The 25650-nt window shown below is 45.9% G+C and overlaps 1 protein-coding gene across 1 annotated transcript in view; it reads right to left on the bottom strand.

The window, feature by feature from the left end:
- MCU (mitochondrial calcium uniporter) overlaps positions 1-22653 on the bottom strand; it is a 78674-nt gene extending 56021 nt beyond the window's left edge. The window contains exon 1 of the mRNA XM_063406282.1: positions 22449-22653. Within this exon, the coding sequence (XP_063262352.1) occupies positions 22449-22577 (129 nt within the window). The 5' untranslated portion in view covers positions 22578-22653. The remainder of the gene's footprint in view (positions 1-22448) is intronic.
- Between the last annotated feature and the right edge of the window lie 2997 nt (positions 22654-25650).

Below are 25650 nucleotides of genomic sequence, written 5' to 3'. Positions count from 1 at the left end.
GAACTTGTTAATAAATGCTGTTTAGAAGAGATTTATTGACAAGAATTATTATTAGTATTAACAAGATGTGGCCAATGACAGCAATGTCTCATTATTCCACATATTGTTGTCATTTCTAGAGCAAATTCCAAGCAAAATTCTGAGACTAAACATTTTTTCTTTTCAAGATGGAGACCTAAATAAGGTTTCCCGTCCAAGATATTTAGAGATGTCATTATTTTTCCAAGCTGCTTCTAATGAGTAATTTGAGGGGGAGGTTGTTTTTGTTTTGCTTTTAGAATCACAACCAGTGACGGCCTCTCTGTAAAGGAGAAAGAGGAATTCACAGCAAGTAGCTCTGGTGCCAATATTTCAAAAATAAGCAACTGGCATAATCCTAAAAGCATTTATATGGAAGCTCTCCTTCAGAAAGAGGCCTTTGATGACACTGTGGTTTTGACAGCAAGATCCTTATATGGATGCAAACCACACAAAACATTTTATACAGAGCGTGATTGTAACACTGATCACTAAGAACATGTTGAATGAATGGAAGCCAGAATCAAAAGATTTGTGGGGGCCTTGGGGTTCCTATCTTGAAAGTTTCATACCAGGAATACCAGAGGACCTTGGCAGAGCTTTTGTTTTTATTTAGACACACGCAGTTTTCCCAAGAACAAGCTCCCTGCCAAAAGAGCTTCCAGCCAGGGACGCTCCCACTGCCCGGAGAGCACAAGGAGTGACCAAGGATGAGAGGTTTGTGCTGTTCTGCAGAAGCTGGACACAACCCCCAGATAAATGGACTGCAGCACACATTTCCTGAGTATTTATAATGGAAGCAAAGTAAAGAAGTGTCATTTGCAGAAGTGACATTAGTGTGAGCAGGGTGTTACATCAGTTCACCAGGCTGCAGTGCCCTGACAGCGTCACAACGAAATCTTCATCTGCTGAAGCCACTCAGCACATTCGTCTGCACCTCATCCTTCCTTCTCCCTACAGCCTCCTATCCATGGCAGGCTTCCTGTGCCTTTCCAAGGCTGAGAACCACACGTACACCACGCAGAGCTCAGGAAAACAAACTTCTGGCAGCAAACCCTACAGAGCAGCCCCAATATTTCAATTTCTCTGCAGCTTTAGGAGGAAAACGCAAGCTGAAGATTTAGTGGGTTTATCGCATAGCAGTTGTGCTTCCCAAACCTCTAGGAAGAAAACTGGCTGGAAAACACGAGCACAGGCACCAGGGAAGCACCCAAAGTGCCTGTAGAGCTGCTTGTGCTTCCCAGAGAGTCCTCCTGATGGGAAAATAGGACAGCACTCCCCTTGTTCCTAAGGGCTCAGAGCTCCCGTGCCAGACGTGGTGTAACTCAAGGAGCCAGCACAGGGTTCCTGTAAAGCACAGTGAGGAAAAAGGAAAGTTCAGTGGATGTTTTGACAGGCTCTGAACACAAGCTCTTTAAATGGTCAAAAATTACTTCACAAAAAACTGTCTGGAGAACTTCTGGATTTCCATTATATTTTTGTGCAACAGTACATGAAGCCCTACCGAATACCAGAGCAAGACTGCCATAATTAATTTCACTTGTCAACAGTGGACATACCCCATCTCACTGAAATGAGAAATGTGATTTACATTTCCTTTGTCACCTGTTAAATCAGAGACTATGCATTAAGCAGGATTAAATTGTGTCATTTTTGCCAAAAGTAACATTATTATAGCCACAGGGATTCACAGAGGAAATCCATTCTCCACAGGATTTTTTTCCTGTGAAAACGATGCTAAGCATTTAAAAATTATCTATAATATATAGGTGTTTTGCATGTACTTCCCTGCCTGGGTACCAAATTTGAATTGGAGAGCTCCAGCAGCGCTCAGTAGTAAAATCTGATACATCTTTTCTGGCTATTAGAAGAGTATTTGTATGCATGTCAACCCCATGCTGCAAAAAGCTTTGTCCTGTCTCAATAAAATGCCCAAAACCAACACTTGCTTTCCCCAAACCTGGAGATCACCTCAGCCTAGGAGGTTTCTAGGAGCAGCAGAGGAGGAAGGAGAGCAAGGAGCAGGGACCCACAAGGTGAATTCAGCAGGATCCTGAAAGCATCCGCAATGTTCTCGGATGTGCCAGGCTTTTTATTTACAGCCGCTGCAGGAAGGCTGGACAGGGACAACACAAATACCACAATTTCTGCCTCAGAAACCCAGAGAGCAGCTGATCTACAGCAAAAGGCAAAAAAACAGTCAGGAGCCAGCTCTGTCAATAATCTAGGAACAGAACTGAGGGGTGGAAGCAGCTGTGGTTCAGACACTGTGCAGCACCAGCACGTCAGTACAACTTTGCTGTCTCTGAGACGACTCCATTACTCAGAAGTCTGGATCCATCTGTTTCCGTTAGAGGGTAAAATGCCTCCGTGTGACCCCTGCACAGCTCTTTATTGCCACACACATCTGTTCCTCCTCTAGTCAGCCTTCCCATCACCCCAGCACAGTAACACATCCCCCCACCCCAGATCAGCTATAAAATCAAAAGAAAAGCACTTTCCATCTGACAACCATAGCCTCACCATTTAGTCCACATGAATTTCTAGGAAAGCACATAAAGCAAAGTGTTTGAAATAGCTTTCCTACTTCCAAGGTGCTGCAAAGAAAAAAAAACCCTTCTCCCACACAACTCTTGTGGCTGCTGCAAAATCCTGCTAAACCTGAGTTAGGCTGCAGGCAGTGGGGAGCACTGACAAGTCCTGCAGTGCTCCCAGGCCACCAGGACAGCCTGTGCTTCTTGAAGCATCAACCTGACAGCTCTGCTCCTCTGTCCAACCCCCTGGTAACTCCCAGTGGTTATCAGCCAGCACAGCACCCTCAGACAGATCTCTGACCACTGCCAAAGACTGCAGACCTCTGAAGAGGGGATAAAAATCAGACAGAGCTGGGAAAGCAAAGTTGTCAAGAGTGCAGGGGGCAATAAGCAGGTAAATAACCCACCCAGGAGCATCAGCTCAGCAGCTCAGACTCTGCTACAGCCAGGGCACTCACGGCAATGTTCCCTCTGATTCTCCAGGGGGCCTTTTAAGCTCTAAATACCGCTCAGTCCCTAGATACAATCATGGAGTGGTGTGCGTTGGAACAGACCTTAAAGCTCCTCTCATTCCATCCCTTGCCACCAACAGGGATGCCTTACATGACCCCAGGGTGCTCCAAGCATCATCCAGCCTGGCCTTGGACACTTGCAGGGATGGAGCAACCACAACTTAACAATCCTGACAAATCTTGAAGCTGCCAAACTTATATTTCACATACAACCCCATGTCCAATATCACCTGGCTTTGCAGCCATGAGCAACACGCTTGTTGAACAGAGCCAGCCTCACACACTTCACTGGCCCCAAATTAGGCTTTTTACAATGAATTCAGGGATGGCCCTGCCCATGCCATGACCCTCACCCAAATCAGAACATTTCTGCAAGTGGAATTTAGCCCAAAGATTATGGCAATAAAAGGGGACAAAAAAAATTAACAGCATCACTGAAAAGCAGAAATCATGGTCATGTATTAATAAAATTGCACCAAAACTCTCACCCATCACATGAGGAAAGCATGTTTGGATCCTGTCTTGTTTTTCAGGAACTCCTCTGTTCCAGCTTTAGCAGACATTGAGAGAACCTCTAACAAAAGCAACAAACCAAAGACAATGAAAAAGCTTCTCTCAAATAATCAATACCTACTATCCCCCACTATCTGTTCGAAGTACACAAGGGGAAGCACCAGGAAGTAACACCAGCCTGAAAAAAAACCAAACCAACCCACACAAGTCTGAACATCCTCACATTATTTACAGACACACAGATTTCTATACACATTGATAAAAGTCTCTGATTTGGGTACATTTGCAAGAGATTAGGGCTGTAGGGGGCTAAGGCCGGACACATCCTGCCTGTCCTTCCCATCCCAGCTGGTAGCCCTAAGGAGAGGCCCCCTGCTATTATATATCTATTATTATACTGCTATTAATTATTATATAGATCACTGCTGTTATATAGACTTGTATTATAGATGTCTACCCCTGATCTTCATTTAAAAACTACTAAGAAATCCCTTTTTATTACACTTACATTTATACATGTTTCCAGGGGAGAGACAAAAAAACCCACCAGACAATGCCTTGCAGGTATAAACATCCTTCCCAGGATCAGCAAAGATCTACAGAACTCAAAATCCCAAGGAATAATTGACTGGTGCAGTCCTGACAAGTGCACAACCACAAGTATTTGCCATCACCTTCCTCCATATGTTTACCTGCAAACAAATGGGGCATTGAAAGTATGGAGCACATGAGCTTGGTTCCATCAGCTTTATAACAGGTATTTGGAATCTGTTCTCCACAGCATGCTGCCAGGATTATGTGTACATTTAACATTAAAATTGTGTGGTTTTTCAGGTTATAAACACAGTTCACACACCAAGGCCAAACTGATTCTCAGCTTATGAAGATATGGGTAAAGTTCTCCCAGGTTTAGCCTTTGAAGAAATGATCTCGGGGGCGCCTAAAGGAACTAACTGCACTTTCTAAGAAACCACTCCATGTGCTTCCTGGTAAAACATTTCCCTCTCCAGAGATCAGCATGTGAATTGTGTTTATCACCTGAAAAACCACACAAGCTTTGCTTCCATTTTGAACAGGTCTGATACAGTCTGTGCTGAGGGTTTTAGTGGAGGTGTTTATTTTTTTTCCCTGCTACACGTCTGTCAAACTGAGCAAGGTGCTCACTTTGACCTGAATAAAGCAAAACTGAGTCACAGCTTAAAAAGGCAACATTCCTTATCTGCAGTTATCCCACCCCATCAGGGATTCCAGCCTGGAACACCTCAGCAAGGAAAGATAACAGGAAAGAAAGAAAACCTCTTGTGTTTGTGAACTATGCAAACCCATTCAAAACACAAATGTTGTGTTATTTGTGCCAAAACAGACTAAGGAAAAAGAAAACCACTGTGCACCTGTAATGTCAAACCCCAGTTTAACACTAGGACAGCACCTGCAGCTTGGTACTGAGAACATTTCTTTTAATCCAACTCATATGTTCATGTTCCCACCTACTGCCAAAACCCACCACAAAAGCAAGGCAGAGAACAGATGATTCTCTAAAGCACGGTGGGTTGTTTTGTTTTCTTAAAAATCATGCAAAACAATTTCAGTGAATAGAACTTGCCCCAGATACTTGACCTGCTACAGAATATCAGCCAAGTCCCTTCTCAGTCAAGGCAGCCCACAAACCCAGGAATAAATCCACCTTAGACATGGCAAAAGCATTAAGTCCATCAGATGCTTGAAAGTATTTTTTGCAGTCTGGGACAGGAACAGACAAGCCATAAGAGACACACCACTGAAAGGCTTCTTCTTGAATTCCACTCCTAACACTTGAAGTGGTCAGGGAGGAAGTCAGAGGTCAGAGGGTCACGCTGAAGCTTCTGTGTGTTTCCACAGGCCAAAGTGGGTGCACAAATGGTTTTCTGCTCAGCCACAACGGCACAGAACTGAGCAAGAGACTCCCAGTTATCCAAAACGTACAGCTGGTACAGAAATACAGGCCCAACCTACAATTTCAGGCTATCAACAAAAACGGCAGCACACTCCCCGGAAAAACAAGTCAGGGATGTCCCAGCAGCAAAGGGAGTTCAGGAGGGTACAGGTAGGATTAATTGTCATAGTACTCAGAGGTTCTACAAACGACAAACAAATACTAATCCAACAATGCCATGAATGTAAATCCATCCTCCTGCACCACTCCTCCTGCTCTTGCTGTTTATAGCCTCCAGCAGAAGCCATGCAGCTATAAAAGAACTCCCTCACTACAACCTGCTCAGCCTTCAGTAAAGTGAATATCTTCAAAAGAGGAAAGACAAATCCACCCCAAGAATGCACATCTTGCCAAGCTGGCTCTGGCTGACGTGTGAGATATTCCAGCAGAACAGTCTCATCATGGAGAACGCAACTGCGCCTGGGCTGAAGGCAGAGCGAGGAGAGGAGGAGCCAGTCCCAAACCAGGAGAGCTGAATTTATTTGCCATTACATTATTTTTCATTGAAAAATTGCAGACTGTCATCATCTGTCAGGTGAAACGTGAGGAGGGTGAGTAGCTTGATCGGTAAAACCCAGGGTGCTGTAACCCAAGACGTTTTTCTGCCCAGCAAACACTCCCAGCTAGGAAAATCTCCCAATTACTTTCTCCTACTGGGCTGCCTGAATTGAAACAAAAATTCAGTGTGTTGACAGTCCTTCAGAAGAGCTGACCAACAGCTCCTTTTAGTATTCAGAAGCTTAACAGCCATCTAAGACACTGTTACAGCCTGAAGAGGGACAATTATGATGATAATTCCCTTGAATCTGTCTAAATGCCTACAAAAGGAACACTTTAAATAAAAGCTTTCACTTGGGCAAATATCCAGCCAGTTCCCCAGCAAGACAGTGCTCTAAAAACAATTCCATGATGAATGTGAATTATTAGGCTTAAGAATTTTCCTGTAAAATCCCTCATGCAAAAAAACAGAGGCCTATGATGAAATGAACTGGTCTCCATATCGACCTCACTCAGAAATGCCACAACAATTCCCCTTATCAGCAGATAATGAAAAACCTATAAACTCCCATCTCAACCATATTAATTCATACAGCCTTTTCTATTACTACTCAAAAATGTATCAGTCATTGCTAACCTTAAACAAATGCAAACAAATGCTGCTTTTTGAACAAATCCCATCTATTTTCTCCCAAATTATTTTTCAGCCAAACTTCCCAATTAACAGGAGGATATATCCAGTGTAGTCAAACTTTTGGATTTAGGAGAAATTTTTCAAGGTATTCTCTGACCACGTTCCCAGTTCACACCTTTGATTGGAACTTTAAGAACAGGTATTTTCTTTTTCCCTTTTACACGTTATGTAAAGTGCCCCAGAAATTCCTTGTTATGAACAGACACTGAATCAATTATGGTATTCAACACCTCTTAACATATCTCCAAGAGTTGAAATCTTTACTACCTAAGACTTCCAGGTTTTTATTTTCATGCCGGTAGACAAAAAGGTGAAGAGCAGGATGATAAAACAGGGAAGAAAGGAACAAAAAGATGCCAACAGAAGACAAGTAACATGGCTGGGGTGGGAGAGAAATAGTGAAGAACCTCATTAGTCAGGCAGGAGTTAATTAAAGTGTGAAAAGAACAGCACTGCCCAACTTCAAAATGCAATTACCTGGGACTAGAAGTATCCAGCCCCAGAACTCAGGCACTTCAAGACAGATTTCCGAGGCCTTAGGCAGCCTGATGTGGCATTGAATCCAGCTACACTCCAAAAAATGGAAGCTGCCAAGCTGCAAGGACTCCCTCCAACAAAAAACCAACCAGTCATCCCCAACAACTGTTCAGCTTTAGTGCTGATTAACAGTCGTAAGGAAAACTTGCAAAATCTGAAAATCTGACCTTCTTCCAGCTTGAACACTGACTAAGCCATGATAAGGATAAATCAAAATATCTTAATTTCCTTCAAGATGATCTAACTGTTCGATCTAAAAGTTCCCAATGGAAAAATCCACACAGGTGTCCTCAGACACCAAGGTACTGCCAACCAAATCACCACCACCCAGCCCTGAACACTTTTAACCTGTCAGCTGTAATTAGTTAACCATTTTTTTGCCCATCAGAAGCTGATTAGCCCCAGCTGAAAGTCTTAATTGGATATAATTTCAGCTAAGAAGCTGCCCACGGTAACTTTTCAAACCACAATACCACCCCCTGGTACTTGGATTTATCCCAGAGCCTTTTAAACTTTGAATCATCTGTCTGAATTTGAGTTTTCATTCCCCCTGACTCTCACATGGTCACACTGCCACCAAAATCCTTCAGCTGCTGTGTCCCATGGTCAGGCAATTTTGCTATTTCTTCAACAATAGGGAGGGCTCCTCAGCAGTTCTTGTTCAGGTGATTAAATCTGTATGTAAAACCATTAATTCTTGTTATACAAAATTAACATTCAGTGTAAGACAAGCTCATAGAGAACCTGGATTTTCATACTTTTGCTGACAAATATTCCTGCTGCTGCAGCCCTACTCTTGACTGGTAAATGCTCTAAGGCCCCACATAGACTGGCATGGAAAAAAAAAGATACATAGAACTTCAGGTTCAGTCAACTTGAATTTTTGTCATGAGAAAAGCAATCTAACATTTTTAAGAAAGCCTTACACAAAACATCTGCTAGTGACAACTGTTTAGACTTCTGTCTCTAGGAAAAGCCAGATAATCCTGCCCACAGGATTTCCTTAAAAAGGTGACAGCAGAATTTTAATATCGACCTCTTTGTTAGCTTGAAAACCAAGAATAAAACTGACTTTGTATATAAAAAAGAGGAATTTTTTATCACCATATCCAGCATCCTACCACACACAATCCAAGCAGCAGACAAATATTTGAGTGCCTTCACCTTTATTTACTTTATCCAACCACTTGCATATTTAAAAAAAGAAAACTTAAAAATTTCTTTGTCCCTTGCCCTACCAATATAAAAGGCTCATTCTGATCTAAGTACACACATAACCAAGACACCAAGCTGGTTGTAAAGCTTCCCATTTTTTTTCTCCTGAATTAAGACATATTTTAAAGTACAAACAAGGGTAAGAGGCATGGAAAACATCCCTGACATAGCTTTCAACTTTGTTAGGTATTCCCTTTGAGGTGTGGGGAAAGGCTGGAGAAGAAAACAGGGCTCGTAAGGCAAAACCCTCAACTCCCGCAGGTGTGTCTTGGTGCTCAGTGGTACATTCTCTCTCTGCTAAAAGTTTACTTCCCCCACTTGCTGAGCATTCATCACACACATGCCAAGCTCTGGCCCAACACGGGAAGATGGGAAGACTGGAAACGCCAGATAATTACAATACAATACATGAAGGAACTTGGAAGGCCAATTCCAGCAGAGCCCCAGAACCCTCCAGGCAGAAATAAGAGGGATCACTCACCACATGCTCCATGCTGAGGAAACCAAGATGTGAGGCAGCACCAGGAGAAAGGGGAATGTTCTCCCAGCCTTTTACTCCACTCCCTGCTCTCACCTGGGCCCAGGGCAGCTGCTCCTCATTAGGCTGCTCCTCACTCCCCTAATGGGGACAAAGCCTCTCCAGCCCCCGGAGAGGATCAAACCTCTCCAGCCCCTCAAACCCACCAGGGTGGGGCTGTCACCCACTGCCCGGCTGGTTCTGACCTGGGCACTGAGCAAAGCTGTGAGGGGACACAAAAATAGGGCCATTACACTCCCCCTTGATAATTCTTTTTAAAACCAAGTCCCTTGATACAGGCTGGGAGAGTTGGGGCTGTTCAGCCTGGAGAGGAAGCTCCAGGGAAACCTAAAGTTCCTTCCAGTGCCTTAAAATGAGGTTATAAAAAAGAGGGAGAGTGACTGTCTACAACTACATGGAGTAGGAGGACAAGGGGGAATGGCTTCAAACTGACAGAGGGGAGATTTAGATGGGATATTGGGAAGGAATTGTTCCTTGTGAAGGTGGGGAGGCCCTGGCACAGGATGTTCAGAGAAGCTGGGGCTGCCCCAACCCTGGAAGTGTCCAAGGCCAGGTTGGATGGGGCTTGGAAGCAACCTGGGCTAGTGGACTTTGTCCCTGCCCATACATGGGGATGGACTGGAATGGGTTTTAAGGTCCCTTCCAACCCAGACCATTCTGGGACTCTGTGACAGCAAAGCTGTTAATTGGTTTAATCTCTCTCCTAACATTTGAGGATTTTTGCCTTAAAACATGAAAACTTGGTAAATAAATATTTTCTAGACAGCGTACAGAGAAAATGCCCAGCTAAATTCTGCAGTGGTAGGAGAGGCACACGATATCAGAGGAGACAAACTGCCCTCCTTGGAGGTGCTGGAAAAGAGGGCTAGCTTCCCCAGCCAGTAGCAGCTCTGCCCTTCAAGCTCCCTGCTCTTTCCTCAAGCACACACAAATTGCCTCCTTTTCTGTAGCTGCAACCACCCCGGCATCGCTCCCTCGCATACAAATCAAGCTCCGGTCCCGGTGCTCCAAAGCACAGCCCCAAGTGCAGATTTGACACCACAGAGACACTTCCCAAAGCTCAGGAATGCAATAGTACATTGAAATAGGTCGTTATTTTTTATGGCCGTGCTGCAGAAGTGGAATTTTTATGGCTGGTATTATCAGTTGAAGGAAAACTGCTCTGAAAACACAGTTGTATATTAAGTGTTATGTATCTATACAGAATAAATGTAACACTAATTACATCTTTTTCCCCATTTAGTGGCACTAAAACACAATCCATTCCTGCTTATCCCCCAGGAAGCCACATAAGCTGCACTAAGATACCCAGTTCCCAACCAGCCCAGTGTCCATCTGTGTGCAGGATCCCAGAGCCAGGGATGCTCACCAGCTAAACTTCCTTCTTCCCAGCTCACACTTGCAACAGGAACTCCTCTGCAGTCCCAAAGACAGTTTCCAAAGGGGGTCAAATAGCAAGTTTAATGTCAGAGGCCAAAAGTCTTCCAAGAGGTCCAAACAGCCCTTTTCTTTGGAAGGGACTCACAATCACCACTCAAAGGGCAGCAATTCTCAGGAACTAAATATTTATTCACAAAAAACCTGAGAGAATCCCCACAGCCACCTCAGCCTTCCCTGGAAAGCTCTTCTGCAGCCAGACAAGGAAGGATTCATAAAGGCAAATCATCTGCTCACACAGGAACTGCAAAAATTCCTTCCTCTGCCAGTGGCAACTTTGGAGTTACCCCGGGGTCACCCTGCAGCTCCTGCTTCCCAATCCAGGCTGACTCCTCCTGGAGAACAGCCAGCTGCTCCTTCTGCACACCTCTGCTGACACAGGGACATGAAAACACCAGTATTTGCCATACTGCAACCCAAACATTAACTTTGCAACAGCAAACAGATATAAATCAGAGCACTCTACAACTGCAACCGCAGAACTGGGGAGGTTGTGTATTGTCCACTGTTTCCAGTTCTGTGACAGATGCGTGGCAAAGCAGCTCTTTGCCAAAAAACACATTTGAGGAAACCAAGACAGGGCAAAAAAAAAAATCATGGTGGCCCCAAAACTCAAAATACAAGTAATTTTCCACTGTCTTGACTGTGAAATAATCAGCAAAATGTAAAGCAACTCTGAATTTAGAAAACTACAAGAAAGCCAGAAATATTTTGATGCTGAAGCTCTGCTCAGTTCACTGCCTGGGATTTGTTAGCAGTATCCATTTAAAACTGCACTCTGCCAGATTACTGTCTCACTGACAGTAATTCCAGATTATTTTCCTAAACTGGGATAATCTTAACAAGCACAACAAAGAGAAGATGTTTGTCTGGAAATCACTTATCTTCAAAGCTGCCTTTTAAAAATTTGACTATTTTGAGTCAAAACTGCCCCCAGAACAACTGAGGTTTTGGGTTCCCCCAAAACCTCTCAGTGGGAGTGCAGGGATTAGGAGTGGAAGCAACAATTCAGTCCGAAAATCATCATCAGTCCAAGGTCTGAAGGAGATGATTCAACCAGCTATACTCTAGAACACGGTTGTTTACTTTTTGCTATTTCACTTGCATTCTCTTACAGTTCTTTGCTAACTATTGATCAAAAAATTCATTGGTATAAATGTAAAACTGTGCAGAGAGGGATTAATGGCTCGTGCTGATGAAGCAGATGTTTTACACTTCTACATATTCTGCTTGGGTTTGTGCCTTAGAAACCAAACTTGGTGCAAGATGGAAGAAAAGGGAGAGGACAGGGAGAAAGTAATTTACCACTGGAGGCTCTTGAGTGCTAAATCAGCACATCACATAATATTAATCTTGCCAGCCCCTAGTACTTAGCCCTACTAAGAAAAAAACAAGAAACAAGCAGCTGCAGCAGCCAAGTGGCACACGTTTTATTCAACTTTATTATTCTAAATCCTACCTGGATATTACTTAAAAGCTTTTCTATAAAGGAAATACTTTACGAACACCAGCTCGACAAAAAGCAGATGATTTGCACTCTCACAGGAGGCCATCCTGAAGGCCAGCATTTCAATCTCCTCTCTCCTGGACACAGGGTTAATATACTGTGTTCAACCTCTGAGCTTCATAGCTCCACACTAATTACTGCAAAGAGGGAAAGAAAATTAATGGCTGGTCAGAGCTGTGGGCAGAAATGAAGCAAGTATCTAGTCAGAGCCTGGTTATTCTTCTCCTATCAGATTATCTACCTGGAAAAGCTCCATCACAATTAAAACTGCAAACAGCAACTATACATGTTAAAAGTTAAGATTTTTTTATTAAGGTTGTGCTCCTTCAGTCTCTTGTGGAAAAAGTGCAATTAGTATCCCCAAAATGACTTGGTAGTCTTGTTCTCACAGCAAGGATGAGGGGAAAAAAAACCTATATTGCAAGATAAAAGCCTTGGCACAGGGTAAAATCTGTGTTTATCATTATGGGTATGTTATTAAGCAAGGAGGGGAAGTAACCTTGCAGCAACAGCGTTAGAAAGACCAAGAGATGAGCAACGACAGCAACTTTGCACCAAAATTCCCAGAATATAAATCAGGAATACAGGAGAAGTCACTGCAGTGCTTTCATGTGCCTTCAAATTCCTGTACTTATTACAACAATAGTGATAGATGGCAAAGTGGAATATGAACAGGTGACAACAAGAGCATCCTATTTTTCATTTACTTTCTTCCCACCCCCACTATTTTTGACTGCAACTGTCCTTTCCCTTGGTTTTGGGAAATCACCACCTTCCCAGGGAGTCACTGGGATTTACTCACATGGATCAGCAAGTTACCGAGTTGATTTTGAATATCACACAACTTGAATTTCAGTAACTGATTTCAAAACCAGGAAGTTATTATACTTAAAATGTCTTTTCAACTTGGGGAAGGCTCTTCAGACCTACAAGGAAACGGGCAGATATTTTTCACAGCAAGAGCTGTAAGGGTTTTGCACTCAGGTAATATGCAATAAATCAAAATTTCTCTACCAAGAAACTGCATGGATTTCTCTCATGTTTATGTACGAGCTTTCCATGCATCTCAAACAGCCAAGAGCAGAAGTTGAGAGACTCAGCAAAACACCAGAGCAGTAGGAGGAAGATACAGGAACAGCAGCAACAAAAAAAAGTCTTTTCTTCTATTTTTTCATATTTCTATATTTGTTATATTCCTTCAGAAACCAGACTGAGGCAGCTTTGGCCATGGGAAAAGCCTCACATAAGTCAGTGATCACCAGGACTGAAAATTAATATTAAGGTTCAAGCAGTACAGAGATGAAATCAGAGCTGGAGAACTGCGGCTGTAAACACAACCCATAAAATTCAAGTTTAATCACTTAGGATTAAATAAGTTTCATGCATATTACTGCCAGTGGTCAGCCAAGCTGTTCTCTAGCAGCTCAGTTATTTACAGCTATTAAATAACTGTATTAAAGTGTTTCAGAGAATGCTTTTTCCAAGGGAAATCATGGCCAAAATAATACACATTTTAAATTACCCTGTGCTCACAAAGGGCAAAAAAGGGAAATACACTTGAGAAATAAATTAGCCTAACCTAAAAACAACTCTTGGGTTGCTAGTTGGTATTACAAAAATGGAAAGCATGTCAATAGAAGGCTGAAACCTTTACTATTATTTTTCTATTAGTTTTCTTTAGAAAAAGCTCGGAGGAGGCAGAGTAAGAGAGCTGGAGTACATTAAAGAACTTGAGAGAAAAGAGTCAGAGGAGGGGCTTTTGGGGGGTGTTCAGTGGAAAGGAGGAAAGGGCTGGCTTAACTTTTTGGCCAAAGAAATTGAGAAAACATGGACTTGACATCCAGCCTGTGGGGTCTCCACGTTCTCTGAAGGATGGCATGACTAGGGCAGGAACTCAGCTTTTGGCCACTTATTTCCACAACCCCAAGGCTGTAATGAAGCTAAGTAAGCTTGGAAGTGTTTCTGAGTCAGAAGGGTGCCTGGAGCATGGTCAGCTCCCGGAGGAAGCAAGCAGAGCTCTTGCAGAGCCATCACACCCGTGCTCCGGCCACAGGGAACGGGGAGATGCTCCTGTGCTCCTCCTGTCAGTGTGCATTCCATCCAAGTGCAAATCCACACAGAAATTATGTAAATACTGCCCTGAAAACTGCTGTGCTACTTTGACATTGTAATTCCAAGAACAAACAGCCCTCTCTGGTGCACTCCATTATATAAAATGTCAGGCTAATCATAGCGATTCAGCTTTATGAGTGTTGCCAAATGTCCTAAACGGGAGTAAAAACGGGAGGTACAGTGTTGAGGATGAGTCAGTTACACACCTACCCCTCTACAAAAGGACAAATGAAGAAATTAATTACATCTGACCGAGCACAACAACAAACAATTCCTCAGGAACACAGAGTGCTTGCTTTAAATCCCAAAAGCCACGCTGCTCTAGGCATAGGTGTTCCTGTGTCTTTGTTTCCACTGTAACTGGAATAATTCAGGGACTAACCTTGAAGAGTACGACTGGATCAAACTGGAGTCTGATTATTGCTCAAAAAAAAAAAAAAAGCCCAAATCTCTCTTCTGAGCCATGAGGAGCAGTTTTTTACTTCCATGAAGAAGTAGGTCATGAAAGCAGCAGCTCCAGCAAAGTCCCCGGCCCAGATCCAGAGCCCTGTGTGCTCCACACAAACTGGAGCTGTGTGTTAGCAGTGTGCTTGCAGTGGGAGAGGGGAGGGCATCCTGCAGAGGATGCAATGTGTGTACCACTGACTGCAAATGGAAAAAAACCACAATTCAGCACAAGCTGTGCAGAGAAAAACTGAATGGTGTGCAGGGTCAGTCACCAGAAACAACGCACCTTTGGGGAAAGATGAAAAAAAACCAGCATCTGTTAAAAATATCATTTACAAAACAATTCATTTCACAAGTGCCTGCATAGTATCAATGCTCTTCTCAAAATCCTGACTTCCTTGCCAGCTCAAAAACCCATATCTGTGTGGTGTCATATCCTGCCCTGCTCAATCTAGCTCAATAATTAGGTACTCTGTGAAACTGTTTGTTTAAAATTACTCTCTCGAGCACTAAATGCCAAAAGGAAATAGGGAAATGGTCACTCCCACACACACAAGTGAGTGGCTGATTCAAAACCGACATTTGTTTTCCATGAGAACACGTGTGAATCTGAGTCACGGTCTTTGCCTTTGGACAAAATCATCCTTCAAATAAAATTCATCTTAGCACCCTTCAGCTTTGTAGTCAGAGAAATCCGTGGCTTTCTGGCTTCAGAGCAAAGCTGTGTTTTGGAGCATCAGTTTCTGGTTACTTAGCAATCAGACTCGCATCGCCCAGCCCTGCAAGCAGGAACGGATGTCTCAGCACTCGCAGTGGTTTCTCTCCCTTCCAACACCACGGTCTCCAGGCTCAAAAACAACAACAGTCCTCTATGAAGCAGGGCACTGACCACAGCCTGAACAAAAGCCAAACTCACAAGTTTTCTAGGCAGCTCATAACACACAAGGACAGCTCATCTTGAGCTTCTCATCTTGAGAAGGGAAAATTTTTAATATATTCCCTTAATTCAGAAGGAAATATCTGGAGCTGGTTTCACAATCAGCGATATACACTGCTCATGAAACAACTCTTCTCTCTTAACAGAGACACTGAACCCCTTGAATCCCCTACATGGAAATCCAAGGGAAGAATCCCACTCTCCACTTAAATACAACACCCCCAAACTCGGAAGAAACCACAGAGCGCTGTACGAGTGCAATTATCCAATCTATTCAATATTTAGACAAGGCAATTTCTGTTGTCAGTGCCTAAGGAACAAGTCCCAGGATAACAGGACTAGCCTTGTAGCAAGCAGGAGGCTCCCACGGGAGCCCTTTGTGCTGCCCTCATGCATCACAAACATGCCAGGCTCCAGCACCCGACCAAACCTTCAACTCACCCTCTCCCCCTCTGCAGGAAGCCAAGAGGATTTCCCAAGTCACATGATAAATCAGGGCATTTTCATTCCAAAAAAGGAATCACATTTTTCTCCCCCTGGGAAATCTCTGCAGTTTTTCAGTTCACTGTTATTTCAGGGAGAAAATAACTTTTGCTGCCTGCCTTCTCTCCCATCTCCCCCCACCCTCCCCTCCCAGGAATCTCTGTGATGTTTGGGACAGGTTTGCAATTAATTTAAATGACTGTTAAAAGGTTGCTGCTGCACTGCAAATTCACGGTGTGTGAGTTTTGTCTAGAAGCAGAAAACACAAGCAGGATGTGGGATATCAAATTATTCTCAGAGGCAAACATGAACAATGACAGAACAGTATTCATGCAGTAAAATCTGTATAGAAAAACCATCATCCAGACCCCCGATATTTCTTTTTAACACACAAGTTGAAAAAAAAAATCCCACATCACTCCTGTGCTATCTTAGGCAGCTCATTTTCTCTTAATATCTTCATTTGTCAGAGTAGTACTTAAAATTGTCATTTTTGGAGTTGCTTTGCCAGGCAGAAAACTCATTCTCACTTAAGTCCAAACATCTAAGAAAAATGAGGAGGCTAAATTATGAGGATGTCTTTTTAAAGAATGGTTGAAGTAGAATGAATAACTATTTCCTCTTACAATAATCTGTCACAACTAATTTCCTTCCTACTCTGATTCCATCTCACAACCTGCACCCTGGCCAGCAAACATCTTTTTGCTGCTCCTTCTACAGGTTCCAGCTGTGAATCCAAAAGAGCTCAGCATCATCAGGAGCCAGTTTGGGCAGAAGAAAAGAAGGGTTTGAGACAAGACTGACAGAGCACAAGACTGACAATCACCCAGAGCTGGTTTTCATGGTGGTTGCTCCTTTGTAGCTCCTTCACAAGTTACATATCTGAGTTTTAATTATTCTAACAGGCAGTGTCAGAGATTGAGAGTTTCCATATTGCATGGCAGTCCTTTCCTCCTGGGGAAGCCAACAAAAGCAAATTGCTGAAATGAGCTCTACATTTCCTAATTCCTTAAGAGCTGCCAAGAATGCAGAAAAAGATAGTGGACATGCTCTGTGTTTTACATGAGACAAAAGCATACCCCACAGGCTTGTCCTGCTGGAAACTAATTCCTCATCCCACTCAAGTGCAGCATATTTTCATCTTCATTAAGATGACATCTCATTTTGATGACCAATTGAGACCATAATAACAGGGAGAAAACCCTTTGCTGAATCTTTAATAGCAGAAGCACAAGTCGTTTCATTTTCAGCATTAAATACTCAAAGACAAAACAGCCCTTAAAGCCTGATTACTGTAGCTTGCACTGGGAAAGTGAAAGTATGAGGAAATCCTCACCAGCAATATCACAGGTGATCTCTCACGCCGAGAGCAGTTCAGAAATAAGAAATGTGCCCCTGTGGTGAGCACAGAGAACACAGCTTCATCTAGTTTTGACAAATTTAAATTTTTTCTAGTACAGTTCCTCATCCTACCAGATGCCATAGAAGTAAAAAGCAGCAGTTTAGATTTTAGGAGAGTGGCTGACCACCAACTGACACTGCAATAAATGGATAATTATTTTCAAAAAAACCCGACCCGCCCAAATCTAAAACAATTTCTACATTTCCATTTCTACAATCAGGAGAAGAATTTAAATTGCATATTTGAGTCAGCTCAATGCTATTTTATGGCAAACTGGTGACTCATTGCACAAATCAGAAATTAAGTCATAAAAGTTATGTTTCACCCTCCAGACTGGGTGGAGCCTAACCTCACAGAAAGTTTCGTCCTTAAGATAAATCTTAAACAGTTTTAGATAAAGAACAACTTTTTTCCTTCTTCTCTTTCCAAGACTTGGCTCTGGTCAGGAGAGCTGTACCCCTCCTGAGCACAGCTGAGAAACACTCCCCTTGTGGAAAAAGAACTTCCCTGACATTTTTATATTAGTGACAGCATCAACTTGATCATGACTGTAACTTCCTTTCCCATCACAGACCCTAGATTCAAAGTCTTTATTATTCACATGGGCTAAATAATAAGTAAAAAGCAGTATTATCATCAAAAAAGCCAATCCAACATCTAGTCCTTGTACTGTGCTCCTCTTTCACAGAGAGAGAGCCCTGAAAGTGTGTTCTCTGATTTTAGCCACCTTCATACATCCAAATATATTTGCTGATCATCTCCTTCGAAGCTTTAGCTCATGAAAGAAAAAAAAAAAAAAAACCACCACAGCTTTTCAATCATTCCTTGGAAAAATCACAATCAGCAGTATGCCAGGTCAGGAAAACAGCAGTAAGTTAATTAAACAAGTCTGCCAGCTTCCATCCTCAGCAAAAACACACCCCACAGTCTTCCATCCCTGCAGCCACCCAGTGCCACTGCCTGAGCCTGGGGAGTGCCAAGCTTCACCTTGCTTTTTGAAGACACTCTGCTTCAAGAGCTGGGCAACAACGGGTCAATGAGCTGCACTTTTGTGACAGCGAGGGCTTGGGGTGGCCCTGCAGGAAATCACGACCACACCACTGAGCTACAGCTTCTCTGGAAGTCAATGCTGCACAGGGAAAAAGCCCACTAAATACACATTAAAGGGCAGCTGCAGCAGGATGGCCCCTGCATCCTCCTCTTGAGGCTTACCCCATCTCTCCTTGGCACAGAGCAAGATCCTTGCAGGATACACTCTCCATCCTCAAACCTGGGCCACCTGCACCAAAATCCCACCTGGCTTGGAGCATGCAGCAGCAAAGGTAACCCTGGTGCTCATCCGGAGCACAAAGAAAAGCCTGCAGGTTGTCCAATACCTACTCAGCTGAGTTCAGTTTTTCCTTCTCAGGCTTAGAAGGAGGCACTAGGAGTCAATATTCCTGATTTGCCATGAACTGCCAGCACAGGAATGGCACACACGGCCAAGCCCTTGGTTTTCTATAGGTATTTTTGCAGCAGCTAACTACATTCCAATCCAATATAACCCCTGGCTACAGGAACCAGGAAACGCAGTAACAGGAGCCTCTAATCTCTGCAGGAAGAAAGCCATGAGGATTAGCCATTCAACACACAAAAGCAGAGAGTTTTATTTAAGTACTTTGTCTACCTCCACATCATTGAAAACCATTTATAGCTCGCTTCCTTGTGAAGCTTTTCCAAGCCTGCTTCCCAGCCCCACTGCTCCCCAGTCCTTGAGAAGCTGACCCTCAACTTCCACAGCGCCTGGAACAAGCAGGAGACAGCAAAGGCCTTCCCTCGTTCCATTAGGAAATTTCCGCTGAGGAATAGCCCCACTTTAATTCTCTCTCCACACTCCTCAGAGGAGTGAGAGGTCTGTCTAACAGGATGTGTGGCCTCCCACACATTCCCCCTCACATTACAACCCCCAGCCCACTCCAAATACGTTTGGGAATTCTGCCTTCTCCTCCTCTGCAAGGCTTCCTCCACCCTCACCTGTGTGTAGCTGAATAGGGAGACTGCAGAGAGATGCAGCCTCTGATACCTCTGCTCCAATTTCATTTATTCACACTCTTCAATGTTATTGATGCCCAAGCCCCACTCGCCCCATTATTAGGCCTCCTCACCCTGCCCAGCCATCCCGAAATGCACACCACCACGCTCAGAGGGAAAATCTACAAATATCAGTAAAAAACTTCCTTCTTCTTGCTTACCCCTACTCCAAGATCAGTGAAGGAACTTGTCATTCGAGTTTCTTGCATCCCCCTCCCCACACCTCTCACTCCTTGTAATCCTGTTAGAACACAAAGCCTCGTGGCGTTTTCCCTGAGGGATGGTTCCTGTGGGAACATCTCCATGCTGAGCCCACTGAGCCTTCCCAGCTCCCTCAGGTCTCAGAACTCTCAAGCAAGCTGTTCAAGCAAGCTGCTGCACTCATCCCTACGTCCCCAGGCATCAATGTACTCCCAACTACCCCTTCATAATCCCAGTATTTGTTCACATGCAGGGATCTCCTTGCCCTCTCTCCCATTTGGTGTTATTGAAACTTCATCCTTTGTACTTCGCCCATCTGGAGGAGCTTTTTGGTTGTTTTACAGCATTGTCCTCTCACAGTAATTTGGTCTACTGGTGCAGTTTCTTCCAGCATTATTTATATTGCTCTTGAAAGAACTCATCCATAAGATCATTTAGCATTTCCACCCTGTTTCAAAGAAAGCCCTTTTAATTTATCACCTCTGTAAGAAACCAGCCACCCTGAGAAGTATCCAAGTAGAATTGATAGCACTGAAAACAACACTGCACAGACACACCTGATGTAATCACTCTATTAATTACACCCACATTATACAAACTCTTCAAACATCTTTCCAAATATAATCAATGGTCTCAGGAAGCTTGTACATCCCAGACCCATGAGAGAGCAGGATCAATTCTTCATCAGCCATAACTGATTGATGTGAGCCTAACCTGTCCTAACCACCTCTGATAACAAAGACTGAACACCTTCCCAGGAAGTAATTCAGCATTTCACTGCTTTTATTGTCACTAAAGATTACCAGCACATAACCAAACCCTTCTGCTCACACTGTGAGCCCATTACTTCACCCACTTGCCACCGATTTGTCTGGTTTTCTGCTTCCTCTTTGCAGCAACACTTCCTTTCAATTTCCTCTTTATTATGAAGAGCTCCAGTTCCTTTAATTTCTCCTCAGAGATCATTTATTGCAGGATTCAGGTGCTCTCTGGTCTCTGCTCCCTCTCAGTGGTCTGCACAGTTTCTCAAGTGCAGTGTGAGGGAAAGGATAATTCATCTCTGCTGGGAGGGGACAAACAGGCACATCACAGATGCTGCCAGAAGGAACTGCCGGGATCCTGGATCCCGAGCTGCTGGCACCCGATCTCTCGGTTCTCAGGGATTCAACCGCACACAGCCTCCCTGTTGAAAAACCCCAAAAACTAATGACTGCAACACCAGGCTGCCAAAAATCAAACAGCACAGCCCAGCTAAAGCCAGGAGGGCTTTCTAATCACCAGTCCCCAGGACACCAGCAAAATTCTCCTCCTTTCCCAAAAGCCTGAAGGAGATGCCTCTGACAGTAGGATTTTAACATGCCCACACCTCAGTCACATCCACTCAGTATGCTGGGCAAACATGGCTTTTTAATGTGGTTTTTTAAATATAGATATAATTTTCTCACACATTTACTGCTACTGTTAGTCCAAGGAGTGAAACCAAGCACGAATCTGAGTCTCTCTGTTAAACCAATCGCAAAGGTCAATTTTAATTCAGAGAAATACAAATTATTTGCCAGGGCCACGCAACTAAAGGAGACAGCTCAAATATTAATTACGGACGCCGGAAAGGCCATTCCACACCGGAGCAGGTGCCGGGATTAACCCTGCAGTCCACAGGGCGGCACAAGCCCCAGCGCACACGTGGGAACGACCGCGCTGCGAACGCGGGACTGCCGGGACCGAGACACCCGACACCGGCGGAACCTCCGGCATCCCGCGCTGCCAAAACACAGCGGCACCCTGAACGCGCCAGGCGCAAACAACTCTTTAAACAGCACCCGAGGGACCAGAGCTGTGTATCCGCTGCTCCCGTGGAGCCCAGAGCTCCGTCACCTGATTAATGCACAATTTGCGTGGCTCCGCCGAGTTCCGCGCTTACTTGTTTGGAGCAAAACAAGGGAGCGACAGGTGCACACCTCCGACAGCTCTTCTACAGGCAGCAATAAAACGGATTGGAGCAAAAGCCAGAAGGATACACTAAGGATCAACTAAGGGAACGGGCTACACACTGTTCCCTTAGTTTAAAAAGAAAAAATAGGGGAAAATCCTTCCCGGTATTTTTAGCAAATCTTTCGAGCTCCAAGATGCAACCTGCCGCCTTTACAGTTTTTTTCCGCCCTGAGACACATAGGGAGCTGCGTGCTGCCAGCCCCCTCTTTTCCTGGCAAAGCCACCAAGGAAAAGGGAGCGAACAGAGCCCGACTAGCACTGCCCCCGTCCCTCTCCCAGCCGCCGCACCGAGCGGGACTCGGGAAGCCCCCCGAGCGCCTCTCCCTTGGCTGACCTTGAGGGGGGCGGGAAGAGAAGGGAGGGACAACACCACCCGGGGAAGGGGCGCGGCGCTGCCCGCCCGGCTCGGGCTCGGGGCCGTCGCTGCCGCTCCCGGCGGGGGCTCCGCGCCCCCCGCGCCCCCCCCCGGCTCCGGGCGGCCCCCAGCGCCACCTGGCGGCCGCGCCCCGCCGCGCCGCGACCCCCGCCCGGGAGCGCGGCCCCGGAACGCCGGGCAGCGCCGGCAGCACCGCCCGCTCCCGGGGCGGCACGGGGCGGGCCGCGGGCAGCCGCTGCCGGAGCGCCAACGGGAGAGCTCTGCTGCCGCCGCCCGCCGCCGCGCTCAAGTTTCACCCGGTGACGGCGCTAAGAATAAACGCGCAGCTGGCGGAGCCAGGGGCCGGGATCCGCCACGAAAGCGCCGTGGAGCAGCCGCGGGGCCGGGGCCCCCGCGCCGCCCGCCGGCACCGCGCCCGCCTTCTGAAGGGCACACGGCTGCCTCCTTACTCACCGTCCGGTGTCGCTGCTGCTGCTGGCGGCGCCGGCCCAGCGCCGGGAAGCGGCCGGCGGCGGCGGTGAGCGCGGCGGGGCGGCGGCCGCAGAGGAGGAGCGGCAGCGCTCTGCCCGCCGTGGCCGCCATCGCGCCGCTGGAGCCGCCCCACGCTGCGGCGGCGGCGGCGGCAGCGGTGCTGCTGCCGCCCGGGCGGGGCGGGGCGGGCGCGCGGGGAGCGGCGGGGCGGGGCCAGCCGGCTCCGCTGGCCAATCGGGACGCCCCTCCGGCCAGCCCCGGGGCAGGACAGCCAATCGACGCCGAGCAGGTGGGCGGCCCGGACAGGCGATTGGTTGGTGGGCGGGGCTGCGCGCCGGCCCGAGGGCAGGGAAACTCCTCGGCGGAGTGTCGGAGGGGGCGGGGTCTGGAGGAGGCGGAGACCGGAGGGGGCGTGGCAATGATGGGCGGGGTGATGATGGGCGGGGCTGGGAGTGGCAAGAGGGGGCGCGGGGGGAGCCCTAAGGGGGAACAGCCAGGGGCGGGATGCTGGGAATTGGGGAGCACTGGGAAAGGGGAGCGGGGAATTGGGGATGCACTAAGGAAGGGGGTGCCAGGAGATGGGGAGCACCGGGAAAGGGGAGCGGGGAATTGGGGATGCACTAAGGAAGGGGGTGCCAGGAGATGGGGAGCACCGGGAAAGGGGTGCGGGGAGGTGGGATGCACTAAGGAAGGGGGTGCCAGGAGATGGGGAGCACCGGGAAAGGGGTGCGGGGAGGTGGGATGCACTAGGGAGATGGGGAGCACTGGGGAGGGAGATCACCACGGAGAGGCTGGAGAAAGATGGAGTGCAACAGGGATACTGGGGATGCAGCACAGGGGTGGCACAAGCATTTGGGGCACTGGGTCAGACTGGCACCCCAACCAACAGCAGTTTCAATGAAGGTAAAAAAAGGATGTGATCAAAAAATACCTGGCTATACAAATACATATATATACACACATATATATACACACAATATATATACACACATATATATATGGTGGGCTGAGCTGCCAGCAGAGACCTTGCAGCACCTGGGCTAAATAAGCAACCTGTGCTCTGCTTTCTCTTGAAAGATGATGTACCTGCATTACTTAGAAGACTTCTTCCTCTGGCCTGGGAGTTACAACACCGATAGCAGCTCTTTCGTAATTCCTGTTATTTACCCCTCTGTGTTTCTAAAAATACAGGGAGGAGCACGACCAAGTCATGGGATGACACAGATGTGCTTCAGCATCACCCACACCATCACAACACTCCTTTTTCCATCCCCACCTCCCTCCAGTGCTGCCTTCCACAAGTCCTGATGGGTTGTTCTAAGCTTTTCTCCAAGCAATGCCATTTTGTAGTTTGCCCCTGAGAAATCCTCCACCTCAATCCTCATTTCTGGCTGGATTCTTTCCTGCAGGGAAAGAGCTTTCCCTTCTTTCTCTTTGCTGGTTAGGAAAACCTGGTTGAAGCCTCAACTGTGTCCTTCTGGAAGGATTAACCCACTGTCTTTCCAACTTCATACATTTCACATTTCAATGATTATTTGCATTTTCTTGGAAAATCAAGGAGACAAATTGCAGCAGCAGCTGCTCCTGAGCTTCACTGCTCAGACCAGACAGAGCCTTTGCTTGATCCCTGCTTGTTGTATTTCCCTCTCCTGTCATGTTGAAAACTGATGGCAAAAGGAAAAACACTTCAAAGCAAGGATTTTGAGCAGCAAAGCCCTCAGTGGAAGATGTTCCTACATATATCTCAGCAAAGGAGTCACCTCATGGACCACAGCCAGGGTTTCCCCCTCTGCAACATCAGCCTCTCCCTGGGACAGCTCCCAGCATCCCAGCACACTGGGATTGAAAGCCCAAAAATGGCAAAACTGTGTTAATGCAGCCTGGGTGAGCTGGAAAAGACAGATTAGAAAGGCAGGAAAGGGGGAGGAAGGAAGTCCCAGGATGGGGAAGATCCCTTTGGGGCAGAGCAACCTTTTGTCACCGTGAACTCCCCACCCCTACACTTCTTTTGCCTGGGTGAGCACAGATACGTTTAGGATGAGCCTGTGCTGCCCTTTTCATGGGGTTTGCTACAGGGATGGGCATGGCAAGCACACCCTGCCCCAACTCTCTCCTATTCCCTACTCCTCCAGCCATTCATATTCTGTATTTAGATATTTATTTATCATTAAAGAGGAGCTGGGAATGACTGAAAGTAAAATTTTTGGCAGAGTCTACATATTTCCAGGGAATATTTGACAGTGGTGGGGCTTTGAGCAAAGGCCAAGGGCAGCAGAAAGGCCAAAAATTCATTAGCAAACTCGTGCTGAGTGTGTGGGCACTCATTACAAAGCACAAAATGGGAATTAAATGTGAGCCCTGAGATCAATACCCCAGGCAATTAAACAAGCCGGCAGGGAACGGCTCCCCAAGGCGCAGGGAGAGAGACGGGTGAAGATATTGGCACCAAAATGAAACCCTGTCATTTTAGGTCAAATAGCTCCTGCTAGAAGCATCTTCTACTCTTGGAAAACCTAAATAAAACAATGTATTTAACAAGGCTTACTCCTGGTGCCTGTAATTACAGCTGGCTGAATATTGGAAAGCTGCTCCTGAGAAAAATGGCTGGAGAAAAGCATACCAGAGTTTGCAATTAATATTATTGCAGTGGGAAAGGCTGAAGTGGAAAACTTAAGCTTCAAACCCTCATCAACCACCTCGACACTTGCCGAGAGAGGTATGGACTGTTCCCTCCTGTAAATAAAACACTGATGTAAGAGAAAGTGAGTGTGTGATAAGCCATAGGCAAAGCCATCACTTTGGAAAACCTGCGCATGCCCCAAAGTGCTTGGATTAAATAAGCTAGCTAGGAAGAAAAATCCCTAAATGATCTTTTAGTCCATAGATTCATCAATTTCTCTGTGTTATTTAAATTTAGGATTAGCCAGTTTTACTCTTACACATGTCCAAGGCTGTGATGCAGCAGAATTGGGCACGTGGAGATTGATGGAAAATCCTGCAGGTGGATCAGGCACAGGTGGATGAGGAAATTCAGGAGGATCCCAGGTTCAAGTGCATTTTATCTCCTTTTATTTAGAAGAAAGGTTGGTGCTTCCAGGTTACTGCAGATAAAACAGCACAGCCCTTAATTGGGGGCAGAGTCTACTTGCCAACAAAGGAATGGTGTTGGCCACCTTCTGTGAGC

This window comes from Prinia subflava, chromosome 9 (genome assembly GCF_021018805.1).
Source record: "Prinia subflava isolate CZ2003 ecotype Zambia chromosome 9, Cam_Psub_1.2, whole genome shotgun sequence".
In the NCBI taxonomy this organism is placed as follows: Eukaryota; Metazoa; Chordata; class Aves; order Passeriformes; family Cisticolidae; genus Prinia; species Prinia subflava.
This window is presented reverse-complemented; position numbering and strand designations above follow the sequence as displayed.